The following is a 17,513-nucleotide window of genomic DNA, read 5'->3' on the forward strand; positions in this document are numbered from 1 at the left end:
CCGAAAGTAAATCTCCCGGATCGTTTTTCTGGAGATCGCTCGCAGTTCTTTTGTTTCAAGGAGAGCTGCAAGCTATATTTACAACTTAGGCCTCAGTCTTCTGGGTCGGAGATTCAGCGGGTGGGCATAGTGATTTCCTTGCTACAAGGAGACCCACAGGTCTGGGCATATGGGTTGCAGCCTGACTGTCCGTCACTTAAAAGTGTTGATGCTTTTTTTACGGCACTGGGCATGTTGTATGATGACCCTGACAAGACGGCCTCAGCCGAGGCTCAGATTTCGATCCTTAAGCAAGGGCGAAGGTCAGTTGAGGTTTATTGTACGGAGTTTCGGAGGTTGGCCCATGATACCCAGTGGAATGACCCAGCCCTGAGACACCAGTACCGAAGAGGTCTTTCTAACCAGTTAAAAGACCAACTGGTACAATATCCCTTGCCTGATAGCTTGGATCAGCTCATGCAGTTATCCATTCGGGTGGATAGACGGCTGAGAGAGCGCAGGCTTGAAAGGGAGACCGAGGTTTCCTTCTTTCCCAAGGGAACCTCAGACTCTGAGGAATTTTCCGAGGAGCCTATGCAGATTGGGGCTACCCGCCTCTCCTCGCGTGAGAAGACGCGGTGGAGACAGCAGGGGTTATGTTTGTACTGTGGGAATAAAGGTCATGTGGTAGTATCATGCCCAGAAAAGCCAGAAAACTTCAGGGCCTGAGGGTGATGGGAAATATCCTGTCAGGCCAGAAGTCAGAATTTCCCAAGAAGACTTTTATCATTCCGGTGACCTTGAAGATCCTCGGTCAAACTGTCAAGACTGAGGCCTTTGTGGACAGTGGGGCCGATGGGGTTTTTATGGACCGCCAATTCGCCCTGAAACACTCTGTTCCCTTAGTACCCTTGGCATCGGAAATTGTGATTTGTGGGTTAAACGGGGAACCATTGTCCCAGGGTAAAATTACCTCTTGCACTAGCCAGATTTCTTTGTTTATTAGAGCAACGCACTCTGAAAAATTGTCCTTTTATGTGACTGTCTGTACTTTTGCCCCATTGGTGTTGGGGTTACCCTGGTTAAGGGCCCACAATCCTCAATTTGACTGGGTCTCTGGGGAGATTCTTAGTTGGGGTACTGATTGTTTCAGGAGTTGCTTGAGCCTTCCAGTCAGGCTTTCGCAGCTAAGTTTGCAAGGATTGCCAGGATGTTATGCAGATTTTGCGGACGTGTTCTCCAAAAGAGTTGCAGAGGTACTACCTCCCCATCGCCCCTATGACTGTGCCATTAATTTGTTGCTGAATGCTAAGCTTCCCAAGAGCAGGTTGTACTCCCTGTCACGTCCTGAGACTCAGGCTATGGCAGAGTACATTCAGGAGAACTTGGCTAAGGGATTTATCAGACCTTCACAGTCTCCAGTTGGGTCGGGGTTCTTCTTCGTGGGTAAAAAGGACGGTTCGTTGCGACCCTGCATCGACTTCAGGGAATTGAACCGTATCACGATTAAAAACTCATACCCACTGCCTCTCATTTCGGTCTTGTTTGACCAGCTTCGTACTGCCACCATTTTTTCTAAGATTGACCTACGCGGTGCGTACAATCTAATCCGAATAAGAGAGGGGGATGAATGGAAGACTGCCTTTAATACCAACTCAGGGCATTATGAATATTTGGTGATGCCTTTTGGGCTCTGTAATGCCCGGCAGTCTTCCAGGACTTCATGAATGATGTGCTCAGGGAATATTTGGATAGATTCTTAGTTGTATACTTAGATGACATCCTAATCTTCTCCCATTCCCTGGAGGAACATCGGAAGTATGTACGCTTAGTCCTCCAGAAACTCAGAGACCACCGGCTTGGGGCGAAGCTGGAGAAGTGCGAATTTGAAGTTCAGCAAATCGCATTTCTAGGATATATTATCTCTCCAGAAGGTTTCCAAATGGAGGGTTCCAAGGTACAGGCAGTCCTGGATTGGGTGCAGCCCACTAGTTTGAAGGCGCTTCAGCGTTTTCTGGGCTTTGCGAATTTTTATAGACGATTTATCGCTGGATTTTCGTCTATAGTGGCGCCCTTGGTGGCACTCACTAAGAAAGGGGCGGATGTTGCTCACTGGTCTTGTGAGGCCAAAGCGGCTTTTGCCCGTCTCAAAAGGGCATTTGTCTCGGCCAAGGTGCTGCGACACCCAGATCCAGAGCGTCCTTTTGTGGTGGAGGTGGATGCCTCTGAGATGGGTATTGGGGCAGTGCTCTCTCAGATGGGGGTGTCTGATAATCGCCTTCATCCCTGTGCTTACTTTTCCCGTAAATTTTCACCTGCCGAGATGGATTATGACGTGGGTAACCGGGAATTGTTGGCTATTAAGGATGCACTCGAGGAGTGGAGACACTGGCTTGAGGGGGCTAAGTTTGTGGTCTCAATTCTCACCGACCATAAGAATTTGGCATATTTAGAGTCAGCGAAGCGCCGCAATGCCAGGCAGGCACGATGGGCTTTGTTTTTTGCTCGCTTTAATTTTTTGATAACATATCGCCCTGGGTCAAAAAACATCAAGGCTGATGCGCTCTCGCAGAGTTTTGCTCCAATCCAGGAGACCACCGAGGAGCCATTGCCCATTGTGTCCCCATCATGTATTAAAGTGGGCATTACCCAGGACCTCTTGTTATTAGTCCTTAGAGCACAGGAGCAGGCTCCTCCAGACCTTCCGGTAGGTCTTTTGTTTGTGCCTCCTAGGTTAAGACAGCGAGTGTTCCTGGAATTCCATGCCAAGAAGTCGGCAGGTCACCCGGGTATTGCCAGAACTCGGGAGTTGCTATCTAGGGCGGTGTGGTGGCCCTCGGTGGCTAGGGATGTGGATCAGTGGGTTCGGGCATGTGACATCTGTGCCCGAAATAAGACTCCTAGAGGGGTTCCTGTTGGCCCATTGCATCCACTCTCTATTCCATCTAAGCCATGGACCCACATTTCAATGGATTTTGTGGTGGACTTGCCTAAATCCTCGGGGATGACAGCCATCTGGGTTGTCGTTGACAGGTTTTCGAAGATGGCGCACTTCGTTCCATTGGTTGGGCTGCCATCGGCCAGACGCCTGTCTGAATTATTTATGCTGCATGTTGTGCGCCTCCACGGGTTGCCACTTGATGTGGTCTCTGACCGCGGATCCCAGTTTGTGGCCAAATTCTGGAGGGCATTTTGTTCTGATCTCCAGATTTCTGTGAGCTTGTCGTCAGGCTACCATCCACAGTCTAATGGGCAGACTGAGAGGGTGAACCAGTCCTTGGAGCAGTTCCTCAGGTGTTATGTCTCCAAGTGTCAGACTGACTGAGTTGCTCATCTGTCCATGGCGGAGTTTGCCTATAACAACGCGGCTCACTCTGCAAGAGGGATCTCTCCCTTCCTTTGTGTGTATGGGCATCATCCTAAGGCCAATTCTTTTGACCCCCTGGACTCCACGCCTGGTGGTTCCTCTGTGGTTTCGGTCCATAGAGGTATTTGGAGGAAAGTGAAGAAAGCTCTTGTGTCTGTGTCATTAGTGACCAAAAGGGTTTTTGATAAGCGGAAAAGACCCTGCAGCTTCAAATTAGGAGACTTCGTCTGGTTGTCTACCAAGAATTTGAAGTTGAGACAGCCATCTCATAAGTTAGGCCCCCGGTTCATCGGTCCTTATAAGATCACTAGGGTTATCAATCCGGTGGCATTTCAGTTAGATCTACCCCGTTATTTGGGTATCAATAAAACATTTCATTGTTCCCTTTTAAAACGGGCGATTAGTAATCCTTCTTCCAGTGGAAGACCTTCCCCTCTTCTGATACGTGGCCAGAGGGAGTTTGTTGTTGAAAGGATTCTTGACTCCAAGATGGTTCGGGGTTGGCTGTCATTTTTGGTGCACTGGAAGGGGTATGGCCCGGAGGAGCGGTCGTGGGTGCGCAGTTGTGATCTTCATGCCCCCAGACTGTTACGCTCTTTCTTCTCGCAGTTCCCCGATAAACCCGGTGGTAGGGGTTCTTTGACCCCTCGTCAGAGGGGGGGTACTGTTAGGATCTCCTGCTCTGTGCTGCCACGTCGTCATGGCAACCGGGAGACAAGTGCTAGCGGAGTAACCTGAGCGTAGCTGATACTCCGGTTCGGGTCTTTTGCTGTGCAGTGGTTACAGGCTCTGTGCACGGCAGGGGATCCGGTGCTGGTTTTTGTGCTCACAGTCTGTGAGGTCTGAGTGGGACGTGGACAGCACCTGCTATATAAACCCTCTTCTCATGTTAGGCAGATGCTGCTGAATCTTTGTTGGTTAGTCAGTTTCTGAAAGCTAGCTAGTACTGTGTAAACTTTGTAATTGTTTGTTGCTTACTGCAAATAGGCCTTGGGATTTGGTATTACACTCTGCCAATCCAGACCTAGCAGTAAGACTGGAGTCAGTTGTTTAACCTGCTAGGGTTCTTTTGCTACTCTGTGAACCTAGCAAGTTTGTGGCTGTATTCTCAGACTTGCCTGCCAAAATCCTTTCTCACTGTGCAAGGTGTTCAGGTGTCAGTTTAGTGGCATTAAACTGAACCAGTGCACTGCAAGTGAGGACTAGGATTGTGGAGACTTTCCTTGTGTCTATTATTCCATCTCTGACCAAGGAGTTTACTGCCACACCAGTTGGTAACCCTTTAGGGTTTTGCTGTTGCCCTTAGCAACAGCATTTTGGGTTCTCTACGTATTAAATCACAACATCTTGCTTCTTTCCATCTGAGCATTCCTAATACTAGGGAGACACCCAGTTTCTTAGCCTTTGGGCTTCTCTGTTCACTTTGTGTTTATTTTGTTACCCTATCACCTTCTGTGTATGCAATGTCATATTCCCCAGTCTGTCTGTGAGTTCATTTGTTTTGCATCCCTCTCCGTTCAGACACCAGTACATTCCTGCTGGCACTGGTGTGCATAACACCTTGTACAACAAATATCATGTAATGATTGAAAAAAATCAGATACAAATCTAATTTAATAGTGACCTGCAGTACTGATGTTGAATTTTAGTGGGTAGAATCATTATTAGTTAAGGTTTTTTTTTCATGAAGTTTAAGCAGGAACATAATTACTAATTTTGCTTTTGATTACAATAGGATAATTAGGGTAACCAGGTAACCAAGGAAAGAAACAATGGTGGGGAACATTTCCCTCCTATGAGACTAAATTGACAGGGAATGGTAAGAAAGTAAAAAAAAAAATAATATATATATATATATATATATATATATATGTACAGTATAAGCACACTGTTCAGATAATATACAAATGTATATTTCCTCTAAAAATACTTCCTATATTAGAATCTGACAACAACTCTGTAAAAGCTGGCGCTATCTAAATTATTTTTTATAAATAAATAAGTATATATTTAACATTGAAGACAGCTATCCTACACATTTGAAATAAGAGAACAACTAATTATTTTAAGTGATGAAAGTGAACCCTCTCAAGGTAGTTGTCTGCTCTTACTTCTCATTCTGTCATGGCTGCCACTGGTCTACAGTACTCCAAATGGAAAATTGTTGGTGGCTAGCCAATTTTGGGAGGAATAATCATGCCACCTTCTCTTTTTGTGACATTCAATCACCTTTCTATATATATATTTTCTGCCTTTATTATTTAGGTACTAAAAAACATTTATTTTAACCAGGACATTATTTTGTTTTCTATTATTTACAATGTCCTATACAGAGATTATGATTTCTGACCTGTGATTATTTACCAACTTTAAAATAAAACCTACTAGATTATGCAATAACTTATTTTATTTAACATTCCCTCCATTTTCCAACACCTATACCCGATTGTCTCCTTGTAGACCCTATGGACCTCGAAGAAAGAGTTAACAAAGGCAAGTCTACCATAACTCTCCTTATTTAACATTCCCTCCATTTAAGATGATCAAACATCCTAGATTTCTGAGGATAGTTACAATTTTTATTACTAGAAATATGCCACACCATACAGTATCTTATTTTCCATGAATCTATATAATTAATGCACCTTTGCTAGCATACTATAACTATTGGGAAGTCTTTTGTATTGTATAATTGTATCAGACATACAATTATCATACATATTTGGGCAGTACGGATGGTGTAATGGTTAGCATTACTGCCTCACAGCACTGAGGTCATGGGTTCTAGTCCCACCATGGCTCTACCTGTGCGGAGTTTGTATATTATCCCCGTACTTGCATGGGTTTCCTCCGGGTACTCTGGTTTCCTCCCACAATCCAAAAATATATACTGGTAGGTCAATTGGATCCCAACACAAATTAACCCTAGTATGAATGTGTGCTCGTGTACATGTGGTAGGGAATATAGATTGTAAGATCTACTGGGGCAGGGACCAATGTGAATGGGCAAATAGTCTCTGTAAAGCGCTGCGGAATATATGTGCGCTATATAAATAACTGGTAATATCTGAATACAGGTTTATTTCTCACATGAAATAGCTTTAGTGTTCTAATCAACTATATTTGAATTCAATTTAAGGAAACTAATTCAGGAGCATTTGTTTGAATAAAACCTCTATGTACAAACTTAGCCTACCACAATTTGAACAGAATTGCACAAATACATGTAAACTGTTGGCTATGACCTCTGGTTATTATCGATTAACCTTAGCTATTTCAATTTGATTCATATTTTCAAAAGGCTTTTTAACAGCACATATCTTACAGCACAAACAGAAATCTAGCACTACGTAACACAATTAGAAATATTGAACATTGCTAGAATATAGGGCCCGATTCAGACCTGATCACTTTTGTGCAAATTCGCAAGGTGGCCGATTATTGATTATGCATACGGATCATAGTGTGCACATGTGTTAAACTGCAAAAAAATCCCGTATCTTTTTTGATCGCTAGGCGAATGCAGGCTGATTGACAATAAGCAGACATTTGGGGGTGGTAACTGGCTGTTTCCTGGGAGTGTCAGGAAAAATTCAGGCATGCCCAAGTGTTTTCAGGGAGTGTGTGGGATGTCAGCTCTGGCCCTGATCATCCTGATTCTATCGCACTGTAGGAGAAGGTCCTGGGATACGCACAGAGTGGAAAAAACATTAGATGGTGAATGAGTTGTGAATGTATTTACAGCTGACCAGTGTTCACAGGGACTTTCGCATGGTGTACGCAGATTTGCACGGGGACTATCTGATTGTAAACCTTTGCACAGAGGAGTGATCAGGTCTGAATTTCCCCCATAGTTCAAAGACTGTTTCAAAAGAGATGGTTTGTTTACTACTGGTTATTAGAGATGTGCAGCGGACACTTTTCGGGTTTTGTGTTTTGGTTTTGGATCTGGATCCCCGCTTGTGTTTTGGAACTGAATTCATTTAGCCAAAACCACCCTTTCAGGTTTTGGTTTCGGATGATTTTTGAAAAAAACATAAAAACAGCTAAAATCACAGAATTTGAGGGTAATTTTGATCATACAGTATTATTAGCCTCAATAACATTAATTTCCACTCATTTCCAGTCTATTCTAAACACCTTACAATATTGTTTTTAGGCCAAAAGGTTGCACCGAGGTCGCCGAATGACTAAGCTAAGTGACACAAGTGGGCGGCAAAAACACCTGGCCCATCTAGGAGTGGCAATACAGTGGCAGACAGGATGGCAGTTTTAATAACTAGGCCCCAAATAGCACATAATGCATAGAAAAAAAAGAGGTGCAAGATGGAATTGTCTTGGGTTATCCCGCCCACCCAGGCACTTCCACCCACCCATATGTTGTTTAAACAGGACATGGACAGTTTAATAGACCCATCATTTCAGCGACAGGTGGTCCCCCTGGAAAAAGCTTGTGAAGTTCTCCGAATCATAGCTAGCTACAAACATACCACCTCCTTCTTTGATGACTTTTCACATTATGAGAAGAGGCAAGAGGAAGAGGACAGTGTCAAGAAGGTGATCAAAAATTAGAGCGGCACACGCAATCAGGAACACCACACAAGCTTTCACCTCCACTCTTATATTGGTGTGGAACAGAACGGACTTCAACCAAGCATATATATAATTATTAATTACCACATTACTGGACAAACTGAAAAACTAGGGGCCAAAGCATCCAAAATTGTACCTCTTTCATGTTCAGGGATTAAGACATTCTCGGATTTAATGCTGGGATGCAAATAAACTGGTGTATACCACAGGATCAAGATTGGATATTTTCCCCTCCATGGAGTCTGGAGACTTATTTTGTGAATATCTAGTGGGTTTCTTTATTTCCATTTTTACCTATTTTGTGGCAGATGCCTTATCTTTGTTTTTCACAGCTTCCAGTTACACGCATGTGAGCATACTTGTGTGTCCCAGTTTCACACATGTGAGCATACCTGTGTGTCTTGTTTATTTTATTCATATTTTATTTTTAGACTCCATACTGGGCCTTATTAAGAAACTGTTTGTACCTCACAGGAGCTCCTGGCCTATCTAGTGCTGCAGTGCAATGGAAAGCTGATGCAATGCAAGATCACTGAAACTCTGTTCTTCTAACACCACAAGGTCTTACGATAGAAGATCCCTGTACAACAAATTGCATCTTCTAAATAAATAATCCCAAAATGTGGAATATCAATAATAAATCAAAATTAAGGTTAACAAATTGGAGCCATTAATTTGAGTGAGTGCCTAACATGAAATAATTGAGAACCTCTCTCTAATGCCCCAGCAGAAAATATCACTTTTACCTCTCCGGCAGTTGCGTTGAATTATGATTCAGTCTCTTCTGATTCACACTAACTTTAGCCACAAATGTGGTCTCTCCCTACTTTATTTAAAAACACTATGTCAAAATATCAATTTCCATTTCAACCTGTACTTAAATGGCAGTGGGGTAGCAGTCCTGGACTGATAGGGCAGAGAGGCAGCACCCCATATAGGGCAACACCCCTGGAATGATGTGGCAAAGAAAAGATGTGCAAGATGGAAAAGTCCTTGGGCCCTCCCACCCACCCTTATGTTGTATAAACAGGACATGCACACTTTAACAAACCAATCATTCCAGCGAAAAGAGTCTGCCACACGACTGTGGCTGAAATTATTGGTTTGTTTGAGCCCCCACCAAAAAAAAAGCAATTAATCTCTCCTTGCACAAACTGGCTCTACAGTGGCAAGATGTCATCCTTAGATTCCCCTCCTTCAGTGTTTACATCCTCATCCTCACAGAGAAATAATATTCAAACAATCCACATCATTTAGGTGTCAGTGGACTGCTTATGCTATTACCCAAAGTTTCTGAACTTGACGACTTATGATGAATGCGCTGCAGGTGACGTATAAGGGAAGATATTCCTAGGTGGTTAACATCCTTACCCCTACTTTTTATGGATTGACAAAGCAACAGATGGCTTGACACCTATTGTCCGGATTTGGGGAGAAACAATTTTACACCGAACAGGTGGTTTTTTTTGGTATTTTGCCCAGGCAAGACAGTGGGCTTTTTCATCCCATGGCCAACAACTTTCTCCACTGGTGCCTTATTCAAACAAACCACATCACCATCAGAATCCTCATAGTCATCTTCCTCCGCAGCTCCAGCTACACCCATATCCTCCTCATCCTGGTCTACAGTGACATCCTCAATCTCAATATCAGCAACTGGACTGGCGGTGGTCCTCCCAGCCCTTGCAGAGGACAGGCAAATGGTGGTAGGAGTCTCCTCTTTCCATATAGCGTTGTGAAGGTCAGGCCTAGACATCGCAACCATGGACAGTGTCAGCACCCCTGTATTTTCACAACATCCCTGTAATTTTACAGCATACAAGACAAGGCCAGTGTTCATTTATTTTCACTGCACCCCTGTATTTTAAAGCAAACATGGCCAGTGTACTTTTATTTTAACAACAGCACACCTGTATTTTTACAGCACACAGAACCAGTGTACTTTTAGTTTAACAAAAGCACCCTGTATTTTTACAGCATACAGGACCAGTGTACTTTTATTTTAACAGCATCACCCCTGTATATTTACAGAATACAGGCTCAGTGTACTATTATTTTAACAGTACTCTTGTATTTTTACATCATACAGGACCAGTGTACTTCTATTTTAACAGCACCCCTGTATTTTTACAGCATACAGGACCAGTGTACATTGATTTTCACTGCACCCCATAATTTTTATAGCATACACGACAGGGCCAGTGTACATTTATTTTCAATGCTACCCAGAATTTTTACAGTATACAAGACAGGGCCAGTGTACATTTATTTTCAATGCACCCCAGATTTTCTACAGCCAGTACCCCTGTATTTTGACTGCATACAGGAGGACATTACTCCTGCCCCCTGTACAACACAGTGACAGCAACACCCATGTACAGCTGCAGCAGCCCTAACAGCACATGAAACACCAGTGATAGCCAGGACAGCACCCATGACAGCACAGTGACAGGCCAGCACCCATAACAGGACCCCTACAGAACACACACTGACCCCACCACCTACAGAGAAGACGCCGGTCTATCTCCCTCACTCTCCAAGTCCAGAGTGTAAATGGCGCAGATGTGCAGCTGTTTATATGGAATCCAACACCCACAAGAATCCAACAGCGGGATGATGACATTTTGCCTTGTTCTGGTTTCCGAGTCTGGCGGGAACTCCCGAGCCAGACTCGAATCCGGGCTCGGAGCATGACGTTCGGAGGGGTTCGTTTCTCTGAGATCCGAACCCACTCATCTCTACTTATTATAACCATGTTATAATAAATTAATACTTTAAATGAGATGCACAATATAAAGATTATAGCAAAGTTATTTTTCTTTTACAATTTATAGTTATTTTTATTGTATCAAGTACAACAAATACAGCAAAGGTTACAAATGTTTATCTATGTAAGTGTCAAAAAATATAAAAGAGAATCATACAAGTTAATACCACGTTTTTTACTTAGTTATTGAAGAACAAAAGTTATTTGCATTCCATTATCTTTATATTGGCCCTTAGTTACGTTTTATGCATTTGCACAAAGAGGGACTCATGCGTAGTTAGATGTAAATTGTATATAATCTCAAATACAGTCAGAAAAACTAAGGCGCACATGTCCCTGGGAAAGCGGGTGTCTTTTTGCAAAAAGGGGGCATGGCCTCAAAGAGAATTCCTTATCCACATGTCTCACCATCATTTTCATCATAACTCCTCACCCACTCCCCTTATGCCAGCCTCCTCACCCCACTCCCCCTCTCATGCAACCTTTGTCTTCTCAGTCCTTGCCCACTTGCTTCAGCAGTCATAGACAGGCTCCACTTTCCAGACTCTTGACCACGAGTGACAGTCCTCTTTTCCACCTCCTGACCCCTCTTCCCGCACACAGTAGTTTTCACATTAGGTACAGGCTGCTAATCAGTGAGGAGGGTATATTTTAATATTGAAGGGCAAAATTGTATACATGATGTATTGATACAGTTACTGTAGCAATACATCACATATAAAATGATCAGCACCCTGTATCTAGAATGAACACTAGCACAATACTGCTCAGCTCCTCAATCTCAGACTGCTTTTCTAAAAACAGGGAGAGGTGTGGGTGACATCAGAGAATGGGTGACAGGGGAAGGCAGTGGATGACACCAGGGGAAAGCAGTAGGCGATGAAGAGGATGATGGGGAGAGGTAATGGGTGACTGGGAGAGGGTAACACAAGATAGAGTTGACAAAGATTGTGGGAGATGGAGAGGCAGTGGCTGGCAGGAAAAGGTGATGGGGATAGGCAGTAAGTGAGAGGGAGTGGGTGATGGAGATAGGGTGATGCCTTGAAGAGGCAGAGGGTGACAGGAGAGAAAGAGGGTAATGGGGATATGCAGGGGAGAGGTAGAGGGTGAGGTAGAGTGTGATGGGGAGAGGATGACAGGCAGTGGGTGATAGGGAGAGGCAGTGGGTGATGTCAGATAGAGGATAAAATGCAGTAGGTGATGGGTAAGGGCAGTGTGTGATATATAGGGGAGCACTGGGCTGAATGAGAAAGGGACATTGATATGGGGGTGGGAGGTACGGAACACTGGGCTGGAGTAGGGGATATATGAAGAGGAGGTTGAGTCCACACTAGTTCATTGAAAATACAAAGGAATATAGGTGAATGAAACAATTCTAGAAACCAACATACAGGCTGGTCACTTACTGCAATTGCTTGGCCGCACAGTGGTTGGCATTGCTCCCAGGAGTTTTTGTAGATACATAAGACATGTACAGAGGCTTAAAGGACAAAAAAAGGACACTAATTTTCCTAGTGCACTCTTATAACAAATACCAAGGCTGATGTTTAGAAATAACATCTAACATTTAATGAAAATGTCTAAGAAGTATACTAGGGTGTACAGAATCTAAGTAATGCAAAAAATTTGTGAACAAAAGGTCTAACAAATAGTATCACAAATGAGCTATTAAGGTGAAATTTCTTAGGAGTTTTCTCAAACACGGTATCTCTCAAACACGATAGTTCCAGACTCAAATTAATTAATTCATGCATTTAATATTGGCTTAGTGTTCTGGTCCTCAAATGGTAAACACCCATAAGTAAATGTGAACCATTATCTCGTGCTGATGATCAAAGAGTCAACACAACTGGTCTCAATTCACATAGGAGAAAGAGGGCATAATTCAGACCTGATCATAGTAGCAACTTTGTTAGCACATGGGCAAAACCATGTGCACTGCAGGGGGGAAGGGGGCAGATAGAACATGTGCAAAGAGAGTTAGATTTGGGTGTGGTGTGTTCAAATGGAAATCTAAATTGCAGTGTTAAAATAAAGCAGCCAGTATTTACCATGCACAGAAAGAATATAACCCACCCAAATCTAACTCTCTCTGCACATGTTACAGATGGAGCCACATTTATCTTGGATTCTTTGCTGCACCTAGGCACACCATGGTTTATTTGCATAAGCCCTTCATCTATTGTTCTCAGCTGCAATACAATACAGAGAGAACAATACATCAGGGGATTAAGTCATTAGAGCAGGGGATTAAGTCTAACTGCCCTGGTTCAGTTAATCCTATTAAAGGCCAAAATAAAGATGGCTCTATCTGTATATCTGCCACCCCTGCAGTGCACATGGTTTTGCCCATCTGCTAACAATGTTGCTGCTATGATCAGGTCTGAATTAGGCCCATAGTGCTCTCACAAACCTGATAGATGATAGAGTGAGCCTGGTTTACGAAAATATGACCCTGCAATCGAATTAAACAATGTATATGTGTGTAATTTTGTCCTCCAGTGTAAATAAGTTGTCTCATATACCCAATTAGCTCTAGTGAGAATCACAGTTCGGCTGTGTAAATAGGTAATTAAATAGAAGTAAAAAAAAGAGCCTGGATGGTAATGCATGTCACACCACTCTGCTGTCTCTGGTTTGCAAAGCATTGAACCTGGGATGAGAGGGTACTGTAGACACAACTCTGGAGGAAAAGTAGTGTGGACTTTTCTGCATCCATACTGATTGTGGGTAGGTCCTATTATATATATTATGCACTGCAGGACCTAATGTCACTATGTTCTAGATGAGAGTACATCAGGACAACATATACAGTATATAATATATATATATATAAGATCAGCACAAAGGACACAAGGTCACTCGCTTAGGTTAGAGGAGAGGAGTTTCCGCACATTGAGGCGAAAAGGTTTTTTCACAGTAAGGACAATACGTGTTTGGAATTCCCTGCCTGAGAGAGTAGTAACAGCGGACTCAGTCAACACCTTTAAGAATGGGTTAGATAGTCCTATAATAAGACTGCATAGGAGACCACAAATAGGTTGAACTCGATAGACAATTGTCTTTTTTCAACCTTAGTTACTATGTTACTACAGGTTGAGTATCCCTTATCCAAAAAGCTTGGGACCAGAGGTATTTTGGATAACGGATTTTTCCGTATTTCGGAATAATTGCATGCCATAATGAGATATCATGGTGATGGGACCTAAGTCTAAGCACAGAATGCATTTATGTTGCATATACACCTTATACACACAGCCTGAAGGTAATTTTAGACAATATTTTTTATTACTTTGTGCATTAAACAAAGTGTGTCTAGTCACACAATTTATTTATGTTTCATATACACCTTATACACACAACCTGAAGGTCATTTAATACAATATTTTTATTAACTTTGTGTATTAAACAAAGTTTGTGTACATTGAGCCATCAGAAAACAAAGGTTTCACTATCTCACTCTCACTCAAAAGAGTCCGTATTTCGGAATATTCCGTATTTCGGAATATTTGGATATGGGATACTCAACCTGTATATATATATATATATATATATATATATATATACATACACACACACATATAGGTAAGTGCATTAGTCAAATTGTGAATAAGTAACATCGGCGGGACATGAAACATTATACTCAACAGTGCATAATTCACATAAATTGTAAATACAGGGCGAAAAATAAACCGTCTTCAACATGTTAGGAATGTGCAGGTATAATTCTACTATGCCAATATATTACATTATATTGCCAATAAAGGCACATAACAGATACAATTCCACTGTATTCATATAGAGTAAGTGTACAGATTTTCAAGTGGAATAGATACAGGGACAAGATTTTAGTCTATGTCACAACACTTCTGCTGTCCCTGGTTTGCAAAGCATTGAACCAGAAATGATAAACTCCTGCAGACAGAATCCTGGGGAAGAGGTGAAAAGAAATTTCTACTGTCTGTACGGATAGTAGTTAAGTCCTGTTACACAAAAGGCATTGCAGGACCTAAAATCACCACATCAAGACAATAGAGTATAAAAAAAAATGTAGGTAAGTGCAGTGGTGAAAAATGTGAACATATCACATATAAAGGGCATGTACCATTGTAATTAACAACAGATCAATCCCTTATGCCAAAAAAGCAGAGGTCAAAATACAACCATTATCGATTAGAGCAATGATATTGTCACAACTGAGGGTTTAGGCTGACGGGAGGAAGCCTCAGTTGTAGGGGCTGAGATGAAATTAAACCTGGGAGGTTTAATCAGACCCCTGGACATGTAAGTGCAGAATGATTACCCGAAGGTGTGACCATGACAACCAGTTTAAAATTCAAAATAAAAGTTTATTAACAGACTCCGTGTGATAACAAGCAGTATTCAAGGTTTAGCAAAGACAGTGGCAAATAACACAGTTCCTGGAACACATAACCATAGAAGGTTTCTCAGAGCACTGGTAGGTTTAGAACAGATGTAAAAGTCCTTTGATGGAATCACCTTACCAGGCCTGGTTGTAGTAGTAGAAATAGCCGAGGAACATGCCAGTAGTTGTAGCAGGTGAATCTGTAACTTGAGTATGCTGCTGTATCAGCTGGATGGAACCAGCCAGGTGGTAAGACACGGAGTGGATGCTAAGTGGAATCAGCCAGGTGATGAAACACAGGGTGGATGCTGAATGGAATCAGCCAGGTACTAAAGTCACGGAATGGATGCTGGATGGAACCAGCCAGGTGATAAACACAGAGTTAATGATGTGAGATGCTAGTGAGCGTAGAAACAGAATAGCTAATAGATGATTACCGGTGGTAGTGGATACTGCTGGTAAGATAGGATCCGCTGGATCAGCACCGGTGTTTGGTAGAAGCTGGAATCAGTTGAAAGCTGGCTGCTTGGAAGCAGATAGTAGATAGCTGGAAACTGGACAGCCACAGAAGGCTGTAGAGTCAGGCTGCACCTGCAGAATGGAAAGCAGGTGCGGGTCTCTTTGTGGATGCTGGAGACAGGAACTGGAACCTGGAGAAACAAGCCACAGGAGAGAGAGACTGGAACAAGGTATGACATTCAAAGCACTGACATCTATCTGGCCCAGACACAGGATACTTATACCTGCTGCTATGCAGGCATTGGCTGGGCAATTATGCAGATTCCAGAGACGGTGGATTGGAGGAATTGGAGCATGTGATCAAATCCAACATGGCTGCACCCATGCTGGAACCTGGAGGGAAAACTGGTTTGAAATGAAATGTGCAAACATAATGATAATGGCGGCGCCGGCCGCGGAGGACAGGAGACGCCAGATGACAGTTATATGCTGAGACACTTGGAGGGCAGCAGAGGCCGCGGCAGGCATGATACACGATTCTGAGAACCTGCAACAACAACACAGTAACGGCCGCGGAGGACGGGAGACGCCATGTTGGATTCAAACATGGCGCCGCTGTGGTAGTGTCTCAGAATGACAGGAGGGATGTGCAGAGTGTTGACACAGATGAGATCCGGACTTGGAACGCTGGGCCAGTCTCAGAAGACACCTAAACGGCAGGTAATGGCGTCCAGATACCCGGATCGTGACAGATATTAACCTTAGTTAACCCTTATACAGTATGTCATTCAAGGAAAGGAAGCCACTATAAGGATTTCCTGTGTCCCACATCTGCAATCTTGCAGACCACATAAGCGTACTCACAGCCTATAGTATCAATAGACATTAGTTGCTCTGTAAATAGGACAATACAGACACTGGCTGTGAATAAATATAATTTCTAGCAACTTTAAATCAGCAGGCTCTGTCCCTTAATAAATAATTAATTAATGAAGGGGAGCTGGAGGAGAAATCATACTGCACAGTGCAGCACCTGCAGTGCCCATCTGTCTCCTGTAATTTTATCAGCACATGAACAGACCGGACCTTCTTGAATGAAAGCGATGTGTGGGGTGAATCCACTGTACAGTGCTCATCTGGGTCTGCGTACTCCACAGTCTCAGCAGCACATAAGAGCAGACAGTGCCTGCACACTGGAGTTTCATAGGCCCTCTATAAAAGCAATGCCGCGTGTGTGGAGTCAGTGATCCTACTGTTTGCTCAACCTCCTGTCAGGACCCTGTAGCTGTATAAAGTGGTGTTGTGTTGTGCTACATCAGACCAGTGGTAGTGTCCTGTCTCATCAGTCATTCCAGTGACCAGGCAGTCACAGTGGTATACGCTGCTGCTATATGTCCACTGCTGCTGTAGTATAATGATAACAACAACAACCACAAGTCCCTTACAGTGTTGTTGTGTTGTGCTGCATCAGACCAGTGGTAGTGTCCTGTTCATCAGTCATTCCAGTGATGATATACGCTGTTGCTATATGTCCACTGCTGCTGTAATATAATGATAACAACAACAACTACAAGTCCCTTACAGTGTTGTTGTGTTGTGCTGCATCAGACCAGTGGTAGTGTCCTGTCTCATCAGTCATTGCAGTGACGATATACGCTTCTGCTATATGTCCACTGCTGCCGTATAATAATAATAACAACAACCAGAAGTCCCTTACAGTGTTGTTGTGTTGTGCTGCATCAGACCAGTGGTAGTGTCCTGTCTCATCAGTCATTCCAGTGACGAGGCAGTCACAGTGGTATACGCTGCTGCTATATGTCCACTGCTGCCATAGAATAATAATATCAACAACCACAAGTTCCTTACAGTGTTGTTGTGTTGTGCTGCATCAGACCAGTGGTAGTGTTCTGTCTCATCAGTCATTCCAGTGACGATATACGGTGCTGCTATATGTCCACTGCTGCCGTATAATAATTATAACA

General features: G+C 43.1%; 1 protein-coding gene across 1 annotated transcript in view; it reads right to left on the bottom strand.

The window, feature by feature from the left end:
* Nucleotides 1-17,513, bottom strand: part of LOC134910984 (proton-coupled folate transporter-like) — a 668,553-nt gene that overhangs the window by 3,111 nt on the left and 647,929 nt on the right. Inside the window, exon 11 of the mRNA XM_063919378.1 lies at nt 9,418-9,740. Within this exon, the coding sequence (XP_063775448.1) occupies nt 9,418-9,740 (323 nt within the window). The remainder of the gene's footprint in view (nt 1-9,417; nt 9,741-17,513) is intronic.

The sequence above is a fragment of the Pseudophryne corroboree genome, chromosome 4 (genome assembly GCF_028390025.1).
Source record: "Pseudophryne corroboree isolate aPseCor3 chromosome 4, aPseCor3.hap2, whole genome shotgun sequence".
Classification (NCBI taxonomy): Eukaryota; Metazoa; Chordata; class Amphibia; order Anura; family Myobatrachidae; genus Pseudophryne; species Pseudophryne corroboree.